Source organism: Phyllopteryx taeniolatus, chromosome 14 (assembly GCF_024500385.1).
Source record: "Phyllopteryx taeniolatus isolate TA_2022b chromosome 14, UOR_Ptae_1.2, whole genome shotgun sequence".
NCBI classification, from domain to species: Eukaryota; Metazoa; Chordata; class Actinopteri; order Syngnathiformes; family Syngnathidae; genus Phyllopteryx; species Phyllopteryx taeniolatus.
In genome coordinates this window covers 16224529-16250605 of record NC_084515.1, presented here as the reverse complement: position 1 = coordinate 16250605, position 26077 = coordinate 16224529, and the positions used below count along the sequence as shown (strand labels likewise).

The 26077-nt window shown below is 44.6% G+C and overlaps 1 protein-coding gene across 7 annotated transcripts in view; it reads right to left on the bottom strand.

Moving 5' to 3' along the window:
- Nucleotides 1-25465, bottom strand: part of obscnb (obscurin, cytoskeletal calmodulin and titin-interacting RhoGEF b) — a 57120-nt gene extending 31655 nt beyond the window's left edge. For 6 of the 7 annotated variants that reach the window (XM_061796395.1, XM_061796396.1, XM_061796392.1 and 3 more), the window contains exons 1-37: nucleotides 25245-25465; nucleotides 22786-23863; nucleotides 20687-20956; nucleotides 19697-19957; nucleotides 19096-19401; nucleotides 18740-19006; nucleotides 18542-18648; nucleotides 18243-18411; nucleotides 17078-17353; nucleotides 16719-17000; nucleotides 16362-16637; nucleotides 16025-16300; nucleotides 14927-15208; nucleotides 14527-14811; nucleotides 14177-14452; nucleotides 13674-13949; nucleotides 13334-13600; nucleotides 12059-12328; nucleotides 11412-11678; nucleotides 10839-11105; nucleotides 10187-10299; nucleotides 9955-10108; nucleotides 9715-9876; nucleotides 8712-8816; nucleotides 8083-8349; nucleotides 6871-7140; nucleotides 6518-6787; nucleotides 5479-5745; nucleotides 5142-5408; nucleotides 4726-4995; nucleotides 4378-4647; nucleotides 3841-4107; nucleotides 2971-3237; nucleotides 1993-2259; nucleotides 1213-1479; nucleotides 859-1125; nucleotides 155-421 (exon numbers count right to left, since the gene is read on the bottom strand). In XM_061796395.1, coding sequence (XP_061652379.1) covers nucleotides 155-421; nucleotides 859-1125; nucleotides 1213-1479; nucleotides 1993-2259; nucleotides 2971-3237; nucleotides 3841-4107; nucleotides 4378-4647; nucleotides 4726-4995; nucleotides 5142-5408; nucleotides 5479-5745; nucleotides 6518-6787; nucleotides 6871-7140; nucleotides 8083-8349; nucleotides 8712-8816; nucleotides 9715-9876; nucleotides 9955-10108; nucleotides 10187-10299; nucleotides 10839-11105; nucleotides 11412-11678; nucleotides 12059-12328; nucleotides 13334-13600; nucleotides 13674-13949; nucleotides 14177-14452; nucleotides 14527-14811; nucleotides 14927-15208; nucleotides 16025-16300; nucleotides 16362-16637; nucleotides 16719-17000; nucleotides 17078-17353; nucleotides 18243-18411; nucleotides 18542-18648; nucleotides 18740-19006; nucleotides 19096-19401; nucleotides 19697-19957; nucleotides 20687-20956; nucleotides 22786-23854 — 9766 coding nt within the window. In that variant the 5' untranslated portion in view covers nucleotides 23855-23863; nucleotides 25245-25465. The remainder of the gene's footprint in view (nucleotides 1-154; nucleotides 422-858; nucleotides 1126-1212; nucleotides 1480-1992; nucleotides 2260-2970; nucleotides 3238-3840; nucleotides 4108-4377; nucleotides 4648-4725; nucleotides 4996-5141; nucleotides 5409-5478; nucleotides 5746-6517; nucleotides 6788-6870; nucleotides 7141-8082; nucleotides 8350-8711; nucleotides 8817-9714; nucleotides 9877-9954; nucleotides 10109-10186; nucleotides 10300-10838; nucleotides 11106-11411; nucleotides 11679-12058; nucleotides 12329-13333; nucleotides 13601-13673; nucleotides 13950-14176; nucleotides 14453-14526; nucleotides 14812-14926; nucleotides 15209-16024; nucleotides 16301-16361; nucleotides 16638-16718; nucleotides 17001-17077; nucleotides 17354-18242; nucleotides 18412-18541; nucleotides 18649-18739; nucleotides 19007-19095; nucleotides 19402-19696; nucleotides 19958-20686; nucleotides 20957-22785; nucleotides 23864-25244) is intronic. The other variant, XM_061796390.1, reaches the window with a different exon arrangement.
- Nucleotides 25466-26077: the final 612 nt, after the last annotated feature.

Sequence of the window (26077 nt, the reverse complement as noted above, 5' to 3'; positions counted from 1 at the left end):
CATGCATGATGATGGTTTGAAGTCCACGTTTGCTTATCTTTTCAGGCAATGGTTTGGATGAAAACTCCAAATTGTACCACTTTTCTGATGTTTGACTTTTGAGAGTCCCATGTATGAGAAACGTTGGCTAAAGGTGACTAAAGCTTCGCCCTACCTATAATAGTGAGGTTAGCTGCAGTGTTGTTCTCCCCACAAACACAACTGTACTCTCCACTGTCCTCTGGCACCGCTTGGATGATATGGAGTTCATTTACGCGTGCCTGCTGCTTCATCTGGTACTTTTCTCCAGACTTGAGGACCTGTCTTCCCTTCTTCCACTCCACTGGAACTAAAGGTTTGGACATCTCACAGTGAAAAGTAACACTGGATCCTTCTTTGGCCTCTTGAGTCTGCAGCTTCTTTGTGAAGGTCACCAGTTGGGCTGAACATTTTTAAATTGGTCAGCAATCAACGACATGTCAGCTCAAAATAGAATTGACAAAAAGACACAATCTCGTGAGTTGACCCCGCCAACAAAGTATGTATAGCAGAACCTCCAAAGTTAGCGTAAGGCGTCTAAAACTCAATCCATTCCGTGGTTCTGATTGGCTTTAAAGTTTTAACCACTGAATAAAAAAGGCTAAACCACTCCCCCCTTGAACTGATGTACTTGTGGCAGCATCACAGAGAAAAAGCCAATCAAAAAAGCCAAATATAAACCTTTAGCATGCGTGGCAATGATTTGAAGTCCAAGTTTTGTTGTCTTTTGAGCCATATTTTTGGCTTTGAACTCCAAATTGTAACACTTTGGCCATTTTACTTCGAAGATTCCACTGTACGAGAAAGGCTAGAAGAAAAATGACTAAATCTTTGTCCTACCCTTAATAGTGAGACGAGCTGCAGTATTGTGCTCCCCACACACACAGATGTACTCTCCACTGTCTTCTGGCACGGCTTGGCTGATGTGCAGCTCATTGACACACTCCTGCTGCTTCATCTGGTATTTATCTCCAGATTTTAGTACTTGTCTTTCTGTCTTCCACTCCACTGAGACCCCAGGTTTTGATGTCTCACAGCGTAGTGTAATCCTGGATCCCTCTTCGGCCTCTTGAGTCTGCAGTTTCTTTGTGAAGGTCACTGGTTGCGCTAAACATAATTTCAATTTCAACGTGTCACCAACGACATTTTTTTAAAAAGCCCAACCCGTGAGGAACTGTCAAGTCTTCCTTCTACCTTTAACGGTGAGGCGAGCTGCAGTGGTGTGCTCCTCACACACACAGCTGTACTCGCCACTGTCTTCTGGCACCGATTGGCTGATGTGCAGCTCATTGACACACCCCTGCTGCTTCATTTGGTACTTTGCTCCAGACTTCAACACCTGTCTTCCCTTCTTCCACTCTAATGGGACTTCAGCTTTCGATGTCTCACAGCGTAGTGTAATTCCGGATCCCTCCTCGGCCTCCTGACACTGCAGCTTCTTTGTGAAGGTCACTGGTAATGCTGGGGATTTAAACAATAGCTTACTAAAAGTAACATGGAATAATACTGACATAGAAGCATGAACATCGAGAACAGCAGTTGCTCAAACTACACAACCCAACAAATTCAGATTAGCCTATTTCTGTAAATGGTGGCCAGGGGTGCTTATTTACTCAACTGCAGACAAATGTTGGCGTCTAACAAAGCTGTGGACTACTATGTCAAGTAAAAGTGAAAACTAAATAAAAATGACTATTGTGGAGAAAAATGGCAAAAAACGAGGCAGATTAAGCAGGACAAATAAGAATAGACACAACATTGCGGATTGGAATCCCATTAAAGACACAATCACCACATGACATAAGATCAATTTACAACACAGTTAGTTACAACATGTCATAAGACTCAACACTTTATTCTAAAGGATGTTTAGGTGCTGAAGTAGCTGCTACTGTTTTGGTTAGCAACTGAGTTTGACTTATCTCGCCGGTTAACGGTTTCAAGTCTGCATGTCTACAGATTTAGTAGTCATACCCTTGATCTTGACACAGGCTACGGTTGTGTGTTCCCCACACACACAGCTGTACTCTCCACTGTCTTCGGGCTCCGCTTGGCTGATGAGGAGCTCATTGACACACGCCTGCTGCTTCATCTGGTACTTTTCTCCACATGACAGCAGCCGCGCTCCCTTTTTCCACTCCACAGGTACTAAAGGTTTAGAGGTCTCACAACGTAGAGTAACCCCGGCTCTTTCGTCGGCCTCCTGACTCTGCAGCTTCACTGTGAAGGATGGTGGTAATGCTGCACACACAAAAAAAACAAGATTTCATATCAATATATATCGGATATCTGCCAATGAGAGGGCAGTGTAAATGCACATATTGGATATACCCCATCAATGCCAGCATGACGTCATTGAATCATAACAACAATACGTTAAAAAACACCCACTGCAAATCTAAATCACAGCTAAATAATAGACAATTAAAGTGCAATGTCTTACATTGGGTCAGTTTTAACTTTTTCCTGACAGCATCAAGGCTAGAAATTCACTTTCTGACAAAGTAAAGATGTGCAGTAAAATCACTGGAAAACAACAGAGTGCACTGTCTGATCTGTACAGCAGATCAGATCAGATCAGATCAGATATCTATATCTCTTTTAAATGTCGGTAAAGAGAGAGACCAGGGCAGGAGCCACTTAGCACTCACTCGTTAAAAGACCATTTTACTAAATCTATGTATGCATTTTTTATGTTTGAATCTCCCGTTGGGCTGCGAAAATATTGTTAGTGTGTCCAATATTATATTCATAGTCCCTAAACACTTTGTAACATGAAATATTTGTATTCTTTTCTTCTGTGTCATCACTGCCTGGTGTTGACGATCGTGGAGTTATTTATGTGCAATTTGGGCACATATGTGAAAATACAGTCCCCCCCAAAAAAAAATCCAATATAAGTATTCAATTGTAACTGGTCCAGTTTGATGCGTTACAGTCATGAATCAGTACCATTCACTTTTACTGTTGCCGATGTCTTCTCGTCCCCACATAGGCATGAGTACTCCCCACTATGGTCTGTCTTGACATTCTTAATGCGAAGCTCACAAGAAGCCTCCTTCTGCTTTATTTCGTACGTCCCTCCAGCGGTGAGAATTTCAGAGTACTTCCTCCACTGAACGTTGGCTGCGGGCTTCGACAGCTCACAGCGAAGCGTCGCGGTCTCCCCTTCCTTTACATCCTGATTCTTGAGATTTTCTTTGAAAGTGACAGGCAGGGCTAAAAACACAACAAATGATTATTTACTTGAAACACCATACAAAAACATGTACAGTATTTCTTCAAATAGTCGGGTCTGCTCGAATAGACACCATCTCTTAATTAATCGTCAGGTGTGTTATTCACGTGAATAAATCTAAAAAAACGCCACACCCCAAATAGATGCCTCCTCTATTAATATACTGTATATTATATAGTGATGAAAAAAAACAATACATTGTATTATAAAGTCCGAGTCAAAAGTCACACTTTCTCATGCTATGTTCTGTATTTATATTATTTTAATTAAATCCAAAATATTTCATATCATATTTTACAGTATTTCATTTTTAATGTATGGATTTTTGGATTTGATTGGATGAGAGAGGGAGAGATGGGCAAAATCCCATTTCATTCAATTTTGTGAAATGTCATCTTAAATGCATATCACAATCAAAATAATTATCTATATTGTATATTCATATTATTTCACATTGTTTTAAGAAGACAAATCAAGGCCGCATATGTTCCATACACGGAAATAAATGACACCTGGTACTTTCTGCAGTCGTGCCACTATACTGTATGAGACAAATAAGGACAACATATACTATACTATCTCACCTTTAACGGTCACCTTGGCCATGCTCTTGGCAGTGCCAACGTCACAAGTGTAGATGTCGGTGTCATCTTCCTGGAGCTGTGTGACGGTGAGAGATAAGACGCACTCCTTCTGGCTCATCTCGTATCGACCGGCGGCCTTGAGCTCGGTGCGCCCTTTGAGCCACGTGACCACGGACGGGCTTTGGGCCGTCTCGCACTGCAGCGTCACACGCGTCTTCTCATCTGCTTTGATGTCCTCGAGTTCTTTGGTGAATTGATGGGTCGGCTCTGACAAACATAGACTTGGGTTACAAACCCAGCGGGACTACGAGAATGTTTTGGAAGAGGAGAGTTTTACAGTTGTAAATAGGCATGTTTCCCGAGTGTGGGGTGCAGCGAGTCGAAAAAAATAAGGCCCATATTTGATTTGATGCATTTGCCAGCCAAGCAAACTTACTTACTGTAAGTGACATAGCTGGATGGTTAGATGGATAGCGAGCTGCTGAGACTTTTTTGGCTTAGACAACTGACAAAAAAAGCAAATCAATTCATCCTCACCTTTAACCTCAAGCCTGGCCTTTGTAGTTGCCCCTCCGACAACCTCACAACTGTACTCTCCCGAGTCTTTAACGGAGACGTCGTAGATGACCAGCTTCGTGACCCTCTCTTCTCTGACGATGTCATACTTCTGGCTCTTCCTTATGGCTTTGCCCTCTTTTGCCCATTTGACCAAGGAGGTCAATTGTGTCACCTCGCAGGTGAAAGCGGCATCTTCACCTCGAACCACACTAACATTCTCCAGCTCCCTTGACAGCGATGAAGCTTTTCCTGCAACAAAACATGTTGTCACTGTTATCCTGTATTGATTCATACACACTAATACACACTAAAGCTCGACAATTCAACCTTCAACAGTCAGGGTTGCTTTGGAGGTCAGCTCTTGAATGCTGAAGACCACGTCTCCGGCGTCAGCAGGGGTGACGTCCTTGATGGTCAGCATGTATTTTCGTCCCTTGCTGTTAACTTGAAAGCGACCTCCGCTGGTAACGGTTCGTCCATTGCGAGTCCAGGTGCACTCGTCAGTGCTCTCACGGGACAAGATGCACTCGAAGCCGCACGTCTCTCCCTCGTTCACCACGGCCGCCTTCAGCCATTTTGTGATACCGATGCCAATTTCTAGGGTGGCAAAAACATGCCATCATTGGTTTGCAGATACCAGTTTTCAATTTCCTAACTATAAGTCACTTGACCTTAAATCCAGCCCCAGTTTCTGTTATTGTGTTAGTGTGTGGGCTGTGGGCCATCCAGAAAACCAAACCAACCTCTTACAGTGACCTTTGCTTTGGACACCTCAGTTCCGAGATCGCAAGTGTACTCCCCAGCGTCGTCTTTGGTCACGTCCTTGATGATCAGCCCCAAAGACATGCCTGTGTGAAGGAACTCATATTTTGGTCCAGCCTTCAACGGGTTGCCTTCTTTCCTCCATGTGGGAAAGACCCTGGGCTTGGATGCCTCACAAGCCAGAGTGATGGAGTCTTTCTCCTCACCGACAATATCATCCAGAGACTTGAGGAACAGGGCAGGCTTTTCTGGAGAATGAACCAAGCATCATATTTGTTTTTTTATAAATACACCATAGACATTGGTGCAGATTCTTACCTTTAACCTTGAGCCTGACAGACTCCTTCACCTTGCGGACATGAACGGTAATAGTCCCCCCGTCCTGAGGTGCCAGGTTCTTAAGCATGAGCGTATGAACTTTGCCTTCATGGGTTATGGTGTTGACTTCATTGGTGAAGAGCGCTTTGTCATTCAGCAGCCACTGGGCCTCCTCGTCGCCATAGTTGACCTCGCACGTGAACACTGCGTCGCTGTCTTCATCCACCTCTGTGTCGGCCAGATGCTTGGTGAATTTAATGTCCCGCACTGAAAATGGAAACCAGGTATTCAGTACCAGCTATACCTGAAAAGTTGATTTTCGATGCCAGGGTTTCCCAAACCTTTTCTGCTTCAGACCCAAATTGTTTCCTCCCTGGGATACAAACTGTATCACCGCAACTTACACTGCACATAAAATAATGATAGGGACAATATAGGAAATTTGCTACAACAAAGATGAATTAATTTACCACCCATTGGCAATTTGGGTCCGATTTGTTTTCTTCGTAAGTTTAGCAATGGGCAGCATGATGAACAAATTGTTAGTGAGTCCACCTCACAGATCCGACTTTGGGGTAAAACAGCGGACAAGCGGTTCAGGGTTCGAATCTCAGCTACGGCCTCCTGTTTAGACTTTGCATGTTTTTCCTCATACTCGAGTGGGGTTTTCCCACGTATTCCGGCTTCCTCCAACAATCCCAAAACATACATGTTAATTTCATTGTGGACTCCAAGTTATCCATCGGTGAGAATGTGAGTGTGAATGCTTGGCTGGCATCCCGGTTCAGGGTGTGCACCGGCTCTCACCTAAAGTCAGCTGGGCTCGGCTCCAACTCACCCATGACGCTAAGGAATGCAAGCACGATAGCAAATGGATAGCTAGATAGATGCAGTCTTCACGAAAGAAGGTACTTCCTGCGATCATTATGGTCCACACATCGAGCAGCCCGACTTTCATCACTCAATGAAAATGAACCGCAACCGATTATGTGTCCTCTGTTTGGAAAAGCGTCTTCTATGGTATATTATCAAACTGCACCTTCAACTAGTAGATTGCCTTTCGTCGTAGCAGGTCCGGACTGACAGCAGTACTCGCCACTGTCCTCTTCAGTCAGCATATGAATGGTGAGTTGAGCCCTCGTAGCATCTTGCTTGATGTTATATTTGTCCGATGCAGCCAGTGGGACCTGGCCTTGAAACCACTGCGCCTTGTCTTTTGGTGGGATGGAGAATTTACATGTGAGCATGGCGGAGCTTTTCTCCTTGGCCTTCACGTCTTTGATGGGCTCGGCAACCTCAAGGGGACGCTCTGAACGCAAGGCAGACAAAATGAAAAAGCTTAATACATCGATGTGGCATTAATGAGTTCTTGTGGAGGTTACACACACTTACCTTTGACTGTGAGCTGCGCTAGGGACTTGCTCTTGCCGGCTGTGAACTGCACGGGGCCCGTCATGGACGCTTTGGTCTTTTTGAACGTGAGGCGATGCATCGTGCCCTCTGTCTCCATCTCGACATCGGCGCTCTCCTTGACGGCGACACCTCCGTGAGTCCATACGGGTGGTTTCACCAATTCCATGCTGATCTCAACTTCGAAGACTGCAGCGAAAGGTTCCGTTACCTCGACGGAACTCATCTCCCGCACAATGCTTATGGATTGCTCTGCAGGGGTCGAACAGAATGAGATGAATTGGTATAAAATATAAAATAACTGTTTATAGACAGCGCATCATCTTCAGTTAATGAGCAGTAACATGAGTTACAATATATTTACATTTTCATGACATGAATTCAAGTGCGATCACATGAATAGTGTACTTTAAGTGTCATGATAACAATAGAACCTGAACTCTAATGTATTGCGACATAAGAACGCATCTAGCTGCTCAGTACCGTATGAATTTATTAAATATCACAATTACGTACACAAATTTGACCAAGCAGATGCTAATATGGTAAGCTGCTATGGTACCAAAAATTCCATGAAAGTCACAAAGTTGTGGGATTTAACGGGAATTAGTTAATCAGTAAATGAATCAATTCAGAAATACTTTGTAGTCAAATTATTTTAATCATGAATTCTAATGGAGAGTATCCAACTTTAGCGCACCACGATGACCAAGTGGGTCAGGGATCGAATCTCGGAGGGGCCCATCCTATTGGGAATTTGCATGTCCTTTATAGTGCTTGTGTAGCTTTTTTTCCATCTTCCCATTTTCTAAAATGATGCATGTTAGATTAACTGAAGACTCTAAACTGCCACGGAGAGTTTCCGGAATGTTTTCAGAAATCAGAATCACAATCATCTGTACAATTTATATGACAATATTACTGTACATGCGTGGCACAACAAACATTACATAAACATTACATAAAGTCCCGCAATTGGATTAGTTTTGTTCCTGTTTTTTTTCTTCTTCATTTTAGCACTTTCCAGCAGAATCTAAATGAATCAACACTGTGAGTTACAATGATAACAGGTATGCAAATTAGCACGAAAACCTTGTCAACAAATGTCAGGGAAAGGAAAAATGTTTGTTTTGATTGGCTCGGACTCTGAAGACTTATTTCCTGTACATGACCTCTGCCCTTCTATCGTGTTACCTTCCACAAGCAGTTTACAGGACGTCTTGTCCTCAGAGGCGTCGCACGTGTACACGTCTTCGTCTGCGGCATCCACATCGTTGATGGTGAGCTTCCGGTACACGTCCTCGCTTTTGATCTCGTACTTCTTTCCAGGTTTGAGCTCTGTCTTGTTTTTGAACCACTTGACCTGGGCGCTGGCACGTGACACTTGGCACTCCAGGTGGCCACGGTGCTTATAAATGGCTATCTTATCTCGCAGTTTCTTCACAAACTTGACGGGCAGCTCTACAGCAAATGAATTGAGATTGATCATGTATGCGAACGAGCAACTAAATGATTGTAGAAAAGTTCATTTATGTTGGTAGTTCAATTCAAAAAGGGAAGCTCATTTAATCCACGAGTTGAATTTGTTTTTGGTTTTTTTCATTGAACGAGTGAAATAAATGATTTTCCACAATGCTCTAATTTATTGCGATGCACCTGTACTTTGGCTTGTTTTAGTCCGTGTCAGAGTCTGTTTTTAACCTCCATGCAAGTTGCAACTGGACTTGGTCAAGTGAGTATATCTTCTTGCGACGTGACATACACAAAACCATGCAATAAATATACAATGCATAAATATGTTGCTTGGATCAAGGCATATTTACCTGTCACCTTCAATTGTGCAGTTGACGAGGCCCTTTCAGCTGTAAATTTAATCTCACCTATATCTGCTGGGGACACACTTTTAAACAGCAGCACATAGGTCCTGCCTGTGTTTACAAAAACAGACCAAAATAAACAGTAAATAAAAAATCCCTCTTGACACACCACACCGATAATAATAACAATCACTCTGGATCATCTTTCCGTGACATCCGACAATGAAGCCTCTGCTGTTCGATTTCACAGCAACGTACTTGGCTCAGCCTAATTCGATGGTGACTACATACGACCCCAATTCCAATGAAGTTGGGACGTTGTGTTAAACAGAATACAATGATTTGGAAATCATGTTCAACCTATATTTAATTGAATACACCACAAAGACCTTTACTGTTCAAACTCATCAACTTGATTGTTTTTAGCAAATAATCATGAACTTAGAATTTTATGGCGGCAAAACGTTCCCCAAAAACTGGGACAGGTGGCAAAAAAGACTGAGAAAGTTGAGGAATGCTCATCAAACAGCTAGCGTGGCGCAATTAGTGTCCTCAGTTCGCAGACGCTCAAAGAAACCGTGGTAAACATGAGCCTGTCCCAGCTTTTCGGGAACCTGTTGCAGCCATCAAATTCCAAGTTCATGATTATTTGCTCAAAACAATCAAGTTGATCAGTTTGAACAGTAAATATCTTGTCTTTGTAGTGTATTCAATGAAATATAGGTCGAACGTGATTTGCAAATCATTGCATTCTGTTTTTCTTTACGTTTAATACCACATCCCAACTTCATTGGAATTGGGGTTGTACATAAGGATTTGTGATCAGAAATACTGAACAGGTGAAACATTTACGGTTGAAAAACCCCACAACGTAGGACAATCTTAAAGAGACATACGACAATCTGGTGTTTGCTGACGTTGCTTGCATGAGCGGGAAAGTGCTAAATTCGTCCCAATTATTGTTATGTGTGTAAAGTACCGCGCTTTAGGCTTTCCTGTGGATCGTTACCTTCTTGTCTCATCTTGACGTTGTCGCCGACTCTGAGCTTCGTGCTTCGCTTGTACCACTGGCACTCGACCTCGTCGTGTGAGACCTCGCAGACAAATGCAGCGCTCTCCTTCTCCATCACCTCCACATCCTCCAGCTTCTTCACAATCTTAACATCTCTGGCTGCAGCGGAAACCCCTTTTGTAATGTTCTGACTTACCATTAACAGCGCCAGTGCTGTTTGGGTGATGTGTGACTTACCATGGACGGAGATCTTGGCACAAGTGTTGTCATCATCGGTGCGACAGATGTAAGTGCCTGCATCTTCGGGGGCGCATTTGTTGATGATGAAGGTGCGTTTTCGACCCAAACAGTGAATGCTGTAATTCTTCCCTGGTTTCAGTTCTACATTATCCTGTAGAATTGAATTACATTAAGTTGAACACTTAACATTTTTAATAAATCAATAGTAATCACAAAAGTGACTCCTCACCTTTAACCATTTTACATCTGCATTTGTTCTGGACACTTCACACTCCAAAGTGACCTTCTCCTTCTCAGCAACGCTAATGTCCACAAGAGGTTTTAAAATCATGGCAGGAGGTTCTGTTGAATAAAAAACGTTTTTGTCCAAATAGGAATGAGCTGAATTTATACTATGGTGTTCAAGTGACACAACTATACGAACCTTTTTAACACAGTTCTGCATAACCATTTGGTATGGGCATACAAATGCTTATGGTGTAAATTACCATTCAAATACGGTAACTTAGAGAGGCACAGACCATTAACTGCTGTCTACTGTAAATGTGGTCGATTGAATATGATCTCAATATGTAAACTACGGGTGCACGGTCCATTTAAATATGGTTTAAATATGGTACATTAGGGTGCACAGACCATTTAAATATGGTCGTACGTTAGAAGTGCATAAGACAATTGCCTACACATGGTAAATGAGAGGTGCACAGCTCTAAATATTAGAACTGTGATGTGCACAAATTTCAACGGCTCGCTGAAAGACATTTTGGGGACAGGTACGCCAGAGTTTCAACTATTGGCTTACAAGCTAGTCACTGCTCCATAGTATGTCCCATTTAACCGTGATCTGGGTCTTTGAAGAGACTGGCCAACTGTGTCCATACCTGTAACAATGAGTTTGCAGGAAGTCCGGACGCCTTCCGCTTGGAATCCGATGGTTCCTGCGTCTCCTCTGGTTAGATTTGACAAGGTGAGGCTGTGCTTCTTTCCCAGAGCTGTGACACAGACATTGGGCCCCGATTTGAACTTGATGCCGTCCCGGGTCCACAAGCCTTCAACATCCGCCTGGCTGAGCTCGACCTCGAGGCTGATGGTCTCTGTCTCGTGTGACCGTGTTTCTCTGAGACCTTTGATCAGCTCCACTTTCCTCACTAAGGAAGATCGATATTTGCTTTAATTGGTGGAGTGAAAACCCATTTATCGCGGGGGGTGTGTTCCGGAGTCACCCACAAAAGGTGAAAATCTGTATTCTAATCACTAAGTATATGTTTTCAAAACAGTGAACCCGCACATATTACAAACTTTTGTCGTAGTAGTATTCATATGGGGGTAAAAGGCTTTAAAACCCTAAAAACCAAAGATGTCCGCAACGAAAAGGAGATAAATCACACAAAAACTGCGATACAGTGAGGCTGCGGAAGGTGAAGCGCTATATAGGGACGTGCTTCCATACGTACTCTCCACGGTGAGCTTGGCCTGGGTTCTGTCATCGAGGGTTTCACACGAGTAGATGCCGCGGTCGGCGCAAGTCACGCTCTTGAAGACCAGCGCCCGCTTGGCTCCGTCCACTCGGACCTCCACGCTCGCCGAAGTCTGCAACTTGACGCTGTTCTTCATCCAGTGGACTTCGTCTGATGGCTTGCTCAGCTCAACCTCCATCTTCGCCTCGCTCTGCTCCTCCACTGTCAGGTTCTCCAGCTTCTGCTTGAATGTCACCGGCTCACCTGATTAACAAAAGAGGTACTGTTTTGGGAATTCTAGGGGAATTGGAAATGTGTCGTTTTACAATACAGTGGGACCTCCAAAGCCAGACACTCAAAAAGTGGTAAAATAGTCTAAATAAGAGCGAGAGCAAATCTCAGTTCAGTGAGCCTCCTGCTTTTGAATTGATTTTGGATTGCCAAAAATAAATCTTCAAACTGATAACATTTTGTGTGATCATAACACTGTTAAGAATAAGTCGTTCCACCAACATATTAGCCGTGGCTAACCTCAGCGTGTTTAAAGTGCACATCTCGTGCATGTCAGTGAGGGAGGGGGGTAAGTTATGGCAGATGTTTTGAAAATGAGAACAACATGATGTTCAACTTTGCGCTTTCCCTACGTTGCACTTGAAGCATCGCCTTGCAGCTTTTCCCTTCGGCGTCCACGCTGATCTCCCCGGCGTCCGTCTGGCTGACGGAGGTGATGGTGACCGAGTGGCTGTTGCCACCGTGCTCGATCTTATACTTGGCACCATGAGCGACAGGAACATTATTGTGGAACCATTTGACAAGCGCGTCAGCTGGGATGACGGTGCACTTGAACACGGCGTCTTTTCCCTCCATTGCGGCCACATTGTTGAGTTTGGAAGTCAGCCTGACGGATCTGGGAGCTGAAAGGAATGAGTGGCATTAAATGACGACATGGAATGACAGACAGCGAGGGAAATAATGATTTGACTCCCGTGAAAAGAACAAAAACAGTGTCCAATTTTGGTTTTTGGGTAGTTTATTGACGAAGGTAAGACTGGATGACAGACCCAAATGCATCATAAAAACACAAAATATAAACGTTATGAATGGTGCGTGTTGTATCGCGTGAAAGAAATATTTGATTCCCTCCAACTCAGTTAGAATTCTGACTCTGTCGCTGAGACCCTCACCCACGCATTCATCACTTCCCTCCTGGACTCCTGTTGTAGCTCCCAAGCAAAGCACTGCACAGACTGAAATATGTGCAGAACCCAGCTGCCAGGGTTCTCACCTGCACCAAAACCCAACCTGAATCACCGACACTGGCTCCCAGTCAAGCTACACATCATGTACAAGTTGCACCTCCTCGCCTACAAAGCTTAACAGGACCTCAGCCAACAAGAGCTGTCCGACCTTGTCTATCATAACGCTTCCTCACGGAGGCTGCGGTCGACTATTTAAGTCTGCTCACTCTCCCCTCGCGCCATCAGACGAACCATTGTTAGACAGAGCTTTCCGCGTCGCAGCCTCTACCCTGTGGAACTCTCTTGCCATGGAGATTCGGCAGGCACCAACATTGGACAGTTGCAAATCTGTACTCAAACGACACTTGTTCACACAGGCCTTTGGCACCTAGTTTGGTTGTTCTGTTCTCGTTGTCTGTTTACTGTGTCTTTGTCATCTATTTGTTGTGATTGTCTTTTTGTTGATGAAAAGCGTCCTTGGGTTTACAGAATAGAAGATAAAGTTATTACTATTCGTATTCTTATTCTTACTTATGTCGAACAGTTTTCTGTCTATCACCATAATCAATAAACAACCATCAAAATGGAGACGGTTTATTAATCTTACTAATTCAGCAGGGGATCAAATAGTGAGTTCCCCGTGATATAGTTTCAGCACTGGCAGTGATGGATTCCTGTTACCTTTTGAGGAGACTTTGGCAGAGGTCTTGTCATTTTTACATTCACAGCTGTATTCGCCTTCGTCTTCCTTAGTCATGCCAGTCACTATGAGGACCCGCCTCACCCCGTCCGTCTTGATACAGAACCTGCCACTGGGTTTAACCTCGGAACCATTGCGCCGCCATAGGACATGGCCCGAGGCTCGGTTCAACTCGCAGGTCAGATTTAAAGCGCCCCCCAAGTCGACTGTCACGGCTTTCAACGGGACAACAAACTTCAAAGCTTCGCCTGCAACCAAAACGTGGCTTGTCTCAGAAAAAGTGAGGCATCTTCAGTTGACTTTCAGGAAAAGCGGACTTACCTTTGACCTGCACGTCGAACTCCAGTTTGTCGTCGGCGGTCTGACAGGAGTACACGCCGCTGTCTTTGGATTCAGCGGATGTGACGACAAGCGTGCGAGTAAGGCTGTCTTTTTTTATTTGGTACCTGCCGCCCTCCTTGAGCTCCACGCCGTCTTTAAACCACCTCACACTGCAGCTGCTCTCTGCAGTCAGCTCGCTGGTCAAAACGATGTGCTCGCTAGCTTGAATGATGCATGCGTCCTTGATGAGCTTCTCCTGGAACTTGGCAGGCACATCTACAGACATAAAAGCAATCGGGTTGGTTTATGTCACCGATGGTGTGGGCGTACACTCGCCTGATTCGGATTCAGTTCCCACTCAGCGACAGTGTGGATGTGATTGCGAATGGCTGTTTCTACACGTAAAAACTGAGTTTTGAAAACAAACCAAACTCAACTTTGACCAATGTCACCGAACTGATTGTCGTTGAGCTTTAATCTCCTATATTTTCAGCACAATATACCTGCCATCCGCAGCTTAAATATCAGCTTCTCCGATCCAGCCTCACACGTGTACTCCCCGACATCTTTTCTGTCCATTTTTTCTATGACCAGTTCCCGACTCCTGCCCTTTGTCTCCATGTGGAGCGCCGTGCTGGAAGCGAGCAGCTTGCCGTCCTTGTACCATTTCACCTCACTTTTGGGATCGGCGACCTCACAGCACAATGTGGCTTTCTTAGTATAAATGGCTGCCACCTCCTTCTGGACAGAGTCCTTATTAGAGAAACCACGAGGGGCATCTGCAGAACAAATTCAGAGAAAAGTGTACAAATAAATGCATTTATATGCCGGAAAGAAAGGGGGAATTTCTTACCTGCCACCTGTATGTTGAAGGTCAGTTTCTCAGTTCCAACCACACAGATGTACTCCCCAGCGTCTTCCTTTACCAAACTGTCAAACACCAGCTGACGACTCTTTCCCTTCGACTCCACATGAAGCGTCTTGCTGGATGATGACAGCGGCTTCCCGTCCTTGTACCATTTTACATCGGCCTTCAGATCCGCCACCTCGCAGCTCAGAGAGGCTTTCTGAGTGACAGAAGCTTTCACCTCTTTCATAACAGATTCCTTGTTGGAGAAGGCTGACTTGGCTTGAACTGCTGCAGTGTCGATAACGGCAAAAGAAATCAGGTTATTTCCCCGCATCTTCACTGACGATAGCAACTGTACTGAATTAGATCATTATAAGCATTTACATTTACAAACATATCTGACCTGCCACCTGCATCCTGCATATCAACTTTTCACTTCCAGCCTCACAGACATACTCTCCAGCGTCCTTCTTCTCCACACTGTCAAACACCAGCAGACGGCTCTTGCCCTTGGACTCTGCGTGTATTGTCTTACCGGAGGCCAGCAATTTGCCATCCTTGTACCATTTTACCTCTGTTTTGCTGTCAAACAACTCACAGGTCAGAACAGCTTTCTGGGACAAGGAGGCAATCACTTCACACTGAACTGAGTCAGTGTTGGAGAAGACCGGCTTGATTTGAACATCTGCGGAGGAAAATAACGAAGAATTGTGTTGCCTTGGCTTGATGAAGCAAATTCGGCATGAATGGACATAAGAACAAAAGCACTCATTTGAGCTTCGACCTCTGATGAGGTAAACAATCATTTACAGTGTGCTGCTTTTCCAAGCACCCTCCATTGAACGTAACGGTCCGTGACAAGCTAACAACATTGGAGGAGAACGAGGGTCTCCTGTATTTACTTCTTAGCATATGGGTGCTGTCCATGGTAAGGAATTTTACTTTACTCGACAGTAGACCAAGTACAGAAAGAAAGCAGATAACTGTAGTAAAGTTTTGACCGTGGTATATTCCTTTCTCCTTGTTTAGCGGCTAGTGTAGAAAAAAAGAAAGAAAGGCAAAACAAAATGGACCAGCCAAGTACAACACACTAAAGAAGCGTTTTTTTCATGTGGAAAAAGAACAAAGGAACTTTATTCGACAGGAGACTAAGGGCATCGAGCAGCCTCGCCTCGCCTCGCCTCGGATTGCGCAATCCCTCAACAAATGGGTTGAGGAGGCGTGTAATTGGCAAGCGTCTGTTTCCGTCGCTCTTCAGGACACCAATATAATGTTTTCAGTCATTTTTTATGTGCACTCTAGTTTTCCATAGTCAGGCTGCTAAACGAATGGCTCATCAATTTGTAGGTCTGACTCGAATATCAGGACCTCACCACACATGAAAATTGCCAAACGTTTGTGGAAATTGTTGAAATATAGAAGAAGATTAAAAACACAAGGTCCTCCTTTTGGTTTTTGCACTTGGCAGAGGGAATAAATCAAGTTTATAGCTGTTCCATACCTGCCACCTGGAGTTTAAAGATCAACTTCTCAGCACCGGCTTCACCGATGTATTCTCCAGCATCCTTCTTCTCCACACTGTCGATCACCAGCTGGCGACTCTTCCCCTTGGACTCTGCACGAATTGTCTTGCTACTGACAAGGGCTTTTCCATCCTTGTACCAGTTCACCTCTGTCTTGGACTCAGCTACCTCACAGCTCAGAGTGACCTTTTGGGATAGATTTGCTTTCACCTCCTTTTGGACAGACTCTTTGTTGACGAAGGCTTGTGGAGGCTCTGATGACAAAAATCGGAAGCTGCTCACTGAATTCCGCTCTTGAAATAATGATTTTCCTACCAGTCACATGGATCTTGAAGACCAGCTTCTCTGCCCCGGCCTCACAGATGTACTCCCCAGCGTCCTTCTTCTCCACGCTGTCGATCGCCAGCTGACGACTCTTGCCCTTTGTTTCAGCATGTATTGTCTTGCTGGATTCAAGCAGCTTCCCGTCTTTGTACCATTTCACCACCTCGTCGGAATCAAACACTTCACAGCTCAAAGCAGCTCTCTCGGAGAGAGTGGCTGTCACTTCCCTCTGGACTATTTCTTTGTTCGAGAATGCTGCCTGGGAGTCTGAAATTAGTTCAAATGAAAAAGTCAAAAGTGTACTAGCTCAATCTCAGAGAACCTTGATAATCAAAAAGTTATCCTTACCAGGCACAGTTATTTTAAAGACCAGCTTCTCTCCTCCAGCGTCACAGGTGTACTCTCCAGCATCACTCTTCTCCACACTGTCGATCACCAGTTGACGGTTGTTGCCTTTGATTTCAGTGTAAATGGTCCGACTGGATATGAGCAGCTTGTCGTCTTTGCACCATTTCACCTCTGTCTTGCTGTCTGACACGCTGCAACCAAGAATGGCTTTTTGGGAGAGAGCTACTTTCACCTCGCTCTGCACTGACTCCTTGTCGGAGAAGGCAGACTGGGCTGGAGATTCTGATAGGAAAAGAGTTTTAGCTATCATGAAATCTGTAGATAAAATGAGAAATTAAAAAACCAAACTAGACCCTTACCTTTAATCTTGACCTGGAATGTGACTTTGTCAGTGGCTGTCTCGCAGGAGTATTGAGCCTCGTCGCTTTTTTTTGCATTCTTGATGATGAGTTTCCTTAGGGTTCCTTTGGAGATGATGGTAGTTCTTTGGTCCTCGAAGATCACCACCTGATCTTTTCTCCACACGACCGCTGTGCTGGCGGGAGAAACCTCGCAGCTCAACTCAAGATCTCCTTTGAGTGAGGACGCTAGGCCCATGGGACCTCTGGGCTTGTTCAGGAACTTGGCAGGTTCATCTGGAAAAAACAGAAACAAATGAGTATCTACTAGATTCTAGTGTTGTCTTCCTGGTAATATGTTTTTTACTGTATTTTTACTGTTCTTCCCTCTCAAGATGTGCACACACCCCAATTTTTAACATTTTTGAAACATGACCCACAAATGAATAGGGAAATATCAGTATGTGAATAAATAGAAGTAACAGCTGGCTCCTTCCAGCCTGTGGCTGGAAGGTTTGGTAACTACATTGTAGCTACAAACGCTTCCCCGTCTCATCTTTTATTGCGGTGAATGAGACACCTTCTACAAACACTCAAAACAACCAGTTGCTCCTCTACTTGTCCGGCAACTTCACAAGCTTCAGGTTGCTCCCTAACTGGCTATCATTCCGTTTCTCTTCACAGTCACAGACACCGTGCATCGGCCAAAGTCCGTGTTGAACACACACACACACACACACACGCGAGGATTTGGGATCGGAAATATTGAACCAGTTTGTCCTGATTGTCAGTATGTGTGTAGTTGCCAGGTGTGTAATCCACTGAAGACAAATAAATGGCTCCCTTAAATAGATGACTCCGTGGACATGGGAGAATTAACTGCTGAGGCCATTTGTTGCTAACCAAAACAGCAGCACCTACTGAAGCATGTAAACAGTCTCCCAGATGAAGTGCGGTTCCCTGCGCAGTATTTAAAATGATCTTACATTAGGTGGAGACCTTTGCACACCCAGAATGTCAATTAATAATATGAATTTGTGCACCATCACTAATTTGCGTACTTGAGAATTGCATTGTATCACACAGAGAGGTGTTTCTAATATTGTACCTCTCTTGTGTACCAAAACAAGGTCAATACATTTTAGTAATCCTTATTTTCTTTTCTTTTTTCATGCCTGTGCCATACCTTTAAGAGTGAGCTGCATGGACATTGTGTCATCGGCGCAAGCACACTCGTAGACGCCCACATCTTCCTCTGTAACGTTGTGTACCATCAGGATCCTCCTGCGGTCCACGGTCACATATTCGTACTTTTTGCCCATTTTTACCTCTCGCCCATTTTTCATCCAAACCACCTGTGGAAATCCATCCGGAATATGTAAATAAAAACTGAAAAATGCATCGTTTTGCTTGCTGATTGTAATGATTTCTAGAGGCATACAAAGTCAGCAAGATAATAGACTCTACGCATGTACCATCACAAACCTGTGCATTGTAATCTGACACCTCAGCCGTCATCTGAGCGGTGGCTTGGGCACTACAGATGATCACCTCTTGCCGATTTGACTTATTAGTGAACCGGACAGGCGGCGCTACATTCCATACGAGAGGCAAGAGGGACTTAGTTAATGATTTCACACACAAAGAAAAATGGGAAAACAAGCACGGAACGTCGTGACATACCCTTGACAGCTAAGATGCAACTACTCTGCGAGCCTCCGCCCACAAACTTGACTTCTGCTCCATTCGTGTCCAGGTCGACCTCTCGGAGGAGCAGCGTGTGCGTGTTCTTGGAGCGGGTGATGAGGTAGTCGCCGCCGCTGCGCAGCAGGCGGCCATTTAGAGACCAGAAGCCCGAGCACAGGGCTGAAAGCTCCACTGAGATGGAGAACTCTTCGCCGGAGACTGCGGTGCTGTCCACTAGGCCTTTTCTGATTTCGGCAGTGGGTTCTAAATAGACAAACAGAACATGAGGGAAGACGGTTAAAAAAGTGGCATATTACATCGGTGGCTCGTCATGCCAAGCATATCAGTCCTACCAAGGTAGAAGCTTCCGGGCACCTCCAGGTAGTCACTCTGACCAAAGTCATTGATGGCAGAGATACGGAATTGGAAAGTGGCTTCCTCTGTGAAGTTACAGATTGTGATCTCCGTTGACAAAATCGTCTGTCCGGCGTTGCACCTTTGCCAGGTCTGAGTGCCAACCTTCCTCCTCTCCACTACGTAGCCCTTGATAGGCACGGGGCGGTCGCTGTCCGGAGGAGACCACTGAAGGGTGATGGATGAGTCGGTCTTGTTCTGCACCACAGCATCAACTGGGGGATCAGGAGGATGCTTCCTTGCCGCTGAAGAGCACAGTTAAATAATCAAAGATTTTAAAAAAGATAAATAAATTAACGGGAGCACTAACAGTTATTGTGAAGCAGAACGCAAAGTGGAATCACAACACAGAGAAATAGCCGTTAATGTAAGAAATTAAGAGACAGACTAAATCGCTGTAAATCTGCCAAAATCCCAACTAAAGATACAGTTACTAAATGGTCGCGAGTGTGACGGAGAAACGAAGAGACGCAAAGTAAATAGCTGTGAGTGCCAGGGCCAGTGTAGCTTTTCAACAAAGCGCCGTGGAGATTTCCTCACCGGTGACAGAGAATCGCGTGGATGTCTTGCAGTCTCCAGCCACAAAGGCCACTTCTCCCGAGTCGTCAGCTTGACACTCTCGAATGGTGAGCGTGTACTGTCGGAGCAAACAAGCCATGGCAATACGCGAATCCGCCTTTAACTTGTCTCCGTTGCGGGTCCAGTAGGTGTCAGGACAGGGCTGCTCCAGCTCCACGCAGAAGATGACAGTGTCGCTGACGGGAACGACCGTCCTCCGAGGAAGCTTCTTCGTAATGTTGCCTGAGACATGGGACAGCACATTAGAATGGGTGTAATATGCATTCCGATTTTTTTAGTCCGGAACATTCGGTACATACATGGTAAGTGGTATCTACGTCGCGCTAAAGCCACACGTCCGCTCCGTATACAAACACAATGTAGTTCAAACTCTGGCGAATAGACGTCGGACGACTAGCGACATGTTTTTGCCAGTACGTGGAACGCACTCTTTTGAAAAGGTAAAAGGTAAAACTTTTTTACAAACACCAGAGATATACGGGCCCATTTAGGCCCCTCCACATAAATGCTGCTGATGGAAAACAGTTTTTACTTAGTATTGTCACCACTTTCTTCCCACCTGATGACACCCCTGCTCTTCAGATCCAATCAAAGCAATAACAAGCGGCACTAATTTTGATGGTATATTAATTCTAAATGTTGAACTCGTCTGCAGTCTTCATTTATGAAAAAGAATACAGACTATTGATGTTGCACTTTACTCAAAAGAAGACAAGATAGGAGATATAAGGTGTTGCCTGAGACATTGATTATTGATTGTTCATTGATTTTTATACTTTTTTTTTTTTGTTTTGTTTATTTGAGAAGTGTTCATGTATTCGAGATTTTGCTGCCATCAGTTTTTTAAGTTTTATTTCAAATGTCACTAAGTCGGTTCATGCTTACACAAAAGATAAGAACTTTTCATTTTTTGCAATTTGTTCCCTCAAAGAACAAATTGGGCAATCTTACCCAGGACGGTGAGCTCGCCCACCGTGCGGCTGCCCTCCTTCATCTCACAGATGTAAACGGCGTCGTCGTTGGTGGTCACGTTGTGTATGGTGAGGCGACGCAGGGTGCCTTGTTCCTCCATGCGATACTTGGCGTTTTGTTCCAGACGCGTTTCCTCCATGAACCAGTCGGCCCGGCTGCCGGTCAGCGGCACCTCGCACATCAGCGTGGCCGACGTTTTCTCTTGGACCGCCACGTCTTGAAGTTTCCTCCTGAATGGCACCTTTGGCTCTGGCACAATAAAGGAGAGAAAAAAACTTGCACGATATAACACTGGACAAAATGTTGCTACTGGTTCAAGATGCGATTGAACATCAATTAATTCCACATGACAATTGTCTGTCTTATGGATTAACGGCTCCTTTCTGAAACAGTCATTTTGACGGGTTGCAACGATCACCCTTTGAATGTTTTGAACTCCTGTTTCCATGCCAGTGTTGTACAGAACAGCTTCAAATTATTATTATTCACCGATCAGTTACACACAATCGACATCATTCTTATGAATTAACGGTGCAGTTTTTAAACAGGAATTTTATTAGGATGGAAGAATCAGCCTCTGAATGTTCGAAATTTGCTCGACTGAGTGCCATTCTATTTCACTTGAATACATTCATGGTGTTTTTCTAAAACAGGATTGCAGCCCTGTGGTTAGCATGTAGCATCTACATACAGTATGGACAAATTTGGGGCAGCTACCTGTATAGCAAAACAAGCCTTCACACTCACATTCTCACCTATGGACAACTTAGTCTTTAGTGAACCTAACATGAATATTTGGGGAATGTGTGAGGAATCCAGAGTACTCTGAGAAAACCTATGCAAAGCACAATCAGGAAGGCTGGAAAAGGGACTACTGTGCATACACAAGGTCATACCCTCATACAGTTTAAGTATGCCAGGCACAAAAAAAAAACATTCTATACAAAGATCAACTCTGACTCTGAGCTTCCTGTTAAAACAAATAAACATCAAGTGTTTTAACACTGTACAGTTTCATGCTTTGGTCAATTTCACAGTAGCTCTCACTAGCGCCAGTGTGAGTGAACCCCACACAGCAACTGTGAACTTCTCAACGGCAGCAGAAAATAGATGAAACACGACACCTCCCCTCAGAAGACGGGCCACAATTGAATCACGTTGCGACAAGCCGCACGCATTTTAAAACGTTTTAGCACAGTGAGTGGGCGCAGAGTTTGACCTACTGGCATTGACAGTATGCATGGCAGCTCCTTTAACACTGTTAAAATTGGCAAGGAGCTGACTTTAATTTAGCCTTCTAGTCTTACACGCTCACTGGCTACACATTTGATACACCTGCAAAATCTAATGCAAAATGGTAGCCATCCATGAGTCGGAAATTGGAAACCGCAATTAATATGGTAACACATCCAAAAACTAATGGTTGCTCTGGAAAAAAAAATAAAAATAGGAAGAACACTGCAGTGTGCCATAGCTGCACAGGTGGACATGGACCACAGAGCTTTGGAAGGCTGCTTCAGAATCCTACACAAATGTCTCAAGCAAGAGTGGCCACACCACACAAATGGACCCAATTATTTGCTTATGTAAGTGCTTGGGCTGTGCTTATTTTATGGTATGAATGTAAATTGTTAGATTTAATTACATGATTGCAGATTAAGGATCATGACAAAAAATTTAACAGGGTTCCTGTATTTGTATTCAGTAATTTAGTATACATGTAATATATGATTTAAGGAAAACAACACGACAAAGCACAATAAATTACATGTAAATACGTCAAGGAAGTTGTGTTTGTTTAAACCTCAGAATGTCAGAATGGTAACGCCTCTGCCTCAATTTGAGCCAGGAAAAATCCTGGTGTTCAGTCATAAAAAATATTTAAATAAAATGGCGAAAACATTTGTATTATTATTATTATTATTTTTTTTTTTTTTTTAAGTATTTCTAAAATAAAATGTCAACTTTTGGGATTTTTTTTTTTTTCCTACTGTAAACTGTAAAATGGGCCAATTTGACCCGGGAGGTATAGCATGAGGGTTAATAGTGTGCTGGACGGTACGTTAAAAGCCACTTACCCTTGACTGTTACCAGCACAGCACTGTAGGTCTGACCGGCCATATTGGTGGCATTGCAGGTGTAGAAACCGTTGTCGCTCTGCTTGCAGTACAGGATCTTGAGGATGAAGTTCTCCGCGTGGTCTTCGTATATGACGTGGCGGCGGCCCTCGCTAATATTTGCTCCGTCCTTCCTCCAGATGATGTGGGGCTTGGGGTGACCTGTCACAAAGCAGCTGAGTTTGGCGTGCTTGCCCTCCGTCACAGTGCAGGTGCGGGTGAACACGCCCTTGGGCAGCATAGCCAGCACCGACGACCTCACATCGTGCTCCAGACTCATACAACGCAAACCGTCCGTGATTTTGGCAGAGGTGGCGCTGTCCTCGGTGTGAAAGACAGATATATCCTTCTTCATTTCTTCTTTGCGCTTCTGGAGGTGAGAGAGGAGAGAGGTGTGGTTGTCCGTGGCGAGCAAGTGGGCATCCTGGGCGTCCACCACCAGCGCCGCCGTGGCGTGCGCCCGGCCCAAAGTGTTCTGGGCCCTGCAGGTGTACGTGCCACTGTCCAGGTAGCGTACGCTCAGGATCTTCAAGCTGCTGCTGTCGCGGTCCGAAGAGATCTTGATGCGGTTGGACTCGCCCAGGTAGCGGCCATCCTTCTCCCAGTCGAAGTTGGCCTCGGGGTGAGCGACCACTCTGCAGTGGTACACGGCATCTGCGCCCAAGCCCACACGTGCCGAGGTGGGCTTGAGCATGAAAACGGGAGCCCTGGGAGTCATTTCTGTTGGAAGGGCCACTTTAAGGGTCACGGCAGCGTAGGCCTCCCCGACGCTGTTTTTGGCCCTGCACAGGTACTGACCGCTGTCTTCCAGCGCCAAGTCATAGATGGTCAGACGGTACACATCGCCGTCCTCCACGGTCTTGAAGCGTCCCCCGGATGTCAGCCTCAGCTTCTCTTTCTCCCAGGCGATGAGCGGTGCGGGGCTGCCTACGATGGTGCAGCTCAGCGTGGCGTCCTTGCCGACGCACACGGAGAACGCCTTGGGCCGGGTGAGGAACCTGGGGGCCCCTCCGAACAAATCTTGATCCATGGTTTGCACCTGCAGTAAAGGATGAGAATATTTTTTTTAGAAACAACACTAACAATTGTTAATTGTCAATCATAATCAAGTTCACCCAGGCCAGAAATAGGTTTTTTTCAGCCACCTCCGCCTAATTTTGGGTTGCCTCTGGCTCTTAAAGCTCTGACATTATGAAAATGGTTCTTATCTGACCAATGTTGCACTAGTTGGGAGTTATTTTTAACTGCAATTGCGCTATTACGCCATGCTGACAGAGTGGCGCTGTATCAAAAACAGTTGGAAGTTGCACTTAAAACTGTTGAAGAAGATTAGAAGCGCTGTGAATGACTTTTCTTTCTCATTGCAAATTTGTCAGACAGTTTTGTGAATTTTCACACAGGTGAATATAGTTTCTTTTGCATTACCCCTGTTGTAAAATAAGCAAGTATTTTTCAAGGCAGTGTGGGGACAAGTGCCTTAAGGAAAACAAAATGTTACAGAACAATACAATACTCGTGTTTGTTTGAGCTAGCGGGGCATACACATGTGCAGATGATCAGAACAGTACCACCTCTACCTCAATTTGAGCCAGAAAACAATTCTAATACTTCTGAGCTACTTCAACCGACTACACTTTATTCAACAGACTAAGTTCAGACAGCTGTTGGTGCAGTGCTCCGCAGTCAAATGGAGCTCGTCGTAAATCGAGGACCTCCTGTATATTGGATATCATGTTCGTGCGTACCTAAAATTTGGTGAAAACGGTGAGTGTTTGACACATTGATGGGTGTTACGAAAATAGACTCTAGAATCTGGAGTGCAGACTGAAATGTGTACGAGCACTTACAGCATACGTCACTCATCAATTCACACAACTTTTGTTTAACTCCACACACTACTTAACAACGATGTCATTTTAAGACGCACAAACTAATAAGTTCCACGGCGACAAGGTCAAAATAGAGTGTTTCCCCCTTTGCGAAGGTTGACATTGAGCGGCTTTGTCGCCTCTGTCCCCGGACAAAAATAGCCTCAGCTGTCCCCAGCCGTCTCGCTTCATTTCCATTTGTAGAAGCCGGCGGGGCCTCAGCTGTTTGATAAGGCTCCGACATTTACGCTAACACACTTCACTTCCTCCTGATACAGGGTTCTCGAAAGCGCCTTTAAAAGCCAGCCAGAGCTGTTAAATGTGTTCTTTAACAAAAAGGAAAGGGTGGGGAAATGGCGGGCATTTTAGCTAGCCTAGCTGAAACTTGATGCTAGCCAGTTAGCTTAGCATGCGCCAATTAACTGTTTATGTAACACTTTGAAATAATTTTTTAAGCACAAACATAACAATGGCGTAAACTCGCATAAATTCTCTTCTAGCACACAACAATTTAAAAGGATTCCTTTGTTTTCAGCTAATATTCGTAATCACCTTGAGTCTTCTTTGCTGGGTCAGTCAGTCATGGAGACATGGAAGGCTCCAAAATGTTACAATTACAAAATGTCTTCTCTGAGGTCAAATATCCTTAAAATGGTTGGAAATTCAGAGTGCTGTAGCATCCCCCAGTGCCTTGTGGTGTGGCTTGACTAGACTTATATTTTTCTTTCTTGTCCCGTCCGTGTAAGTCCAACATGATGCTGGCAGATAGCTGGCGTGCCTATTTTGGCGCAGCCTCTTTTCCAAAATAGACTCTTGTCATTTAGTGCGCAACAGATAGCACATAGTCACTCACACTGTGGTTGCTCACCGCTGCATGGCAGTTTGTTTGTGCATCACCACTTGTGCACTCAAAACAAATCCCAAGTAGTCGAAACCTTTAAAATGCACATTTCCAATGATTAATACAAGGGGCCCACGGTTTGTAATGGTACCGACATACGACATTATGAGCTTAAAAGAATAGTCCCGACAATTGGCCTTAAGCGAAGAGGAGTACGAGCGGAACTGATTGCTAATATTACTGTTTTTCATGAGTTCTAAAATTCGGGCCAATTAGCAGAACAGTAATCCCCGCATATTCGTAGTTCACGATTCACAAATATGTCCGCCTAGTGGCAGCAATCTGTTTGGCTGCAGTGCTTAGCGCAGTGGTTGACGTGCGTGGCGTCGAACAGGGGGTAAAAACTCGACAGCGGTAGAAGCTTATGGTGTGCGCTTAGGAGATGGGTCTCTTCACATGAACTCAAATCTCATTTGATTCCCGTTTTAAAATACTGCACTGAGCAGCCAGGACAAAGACATCTGCCCCACGTTCATATAAGATA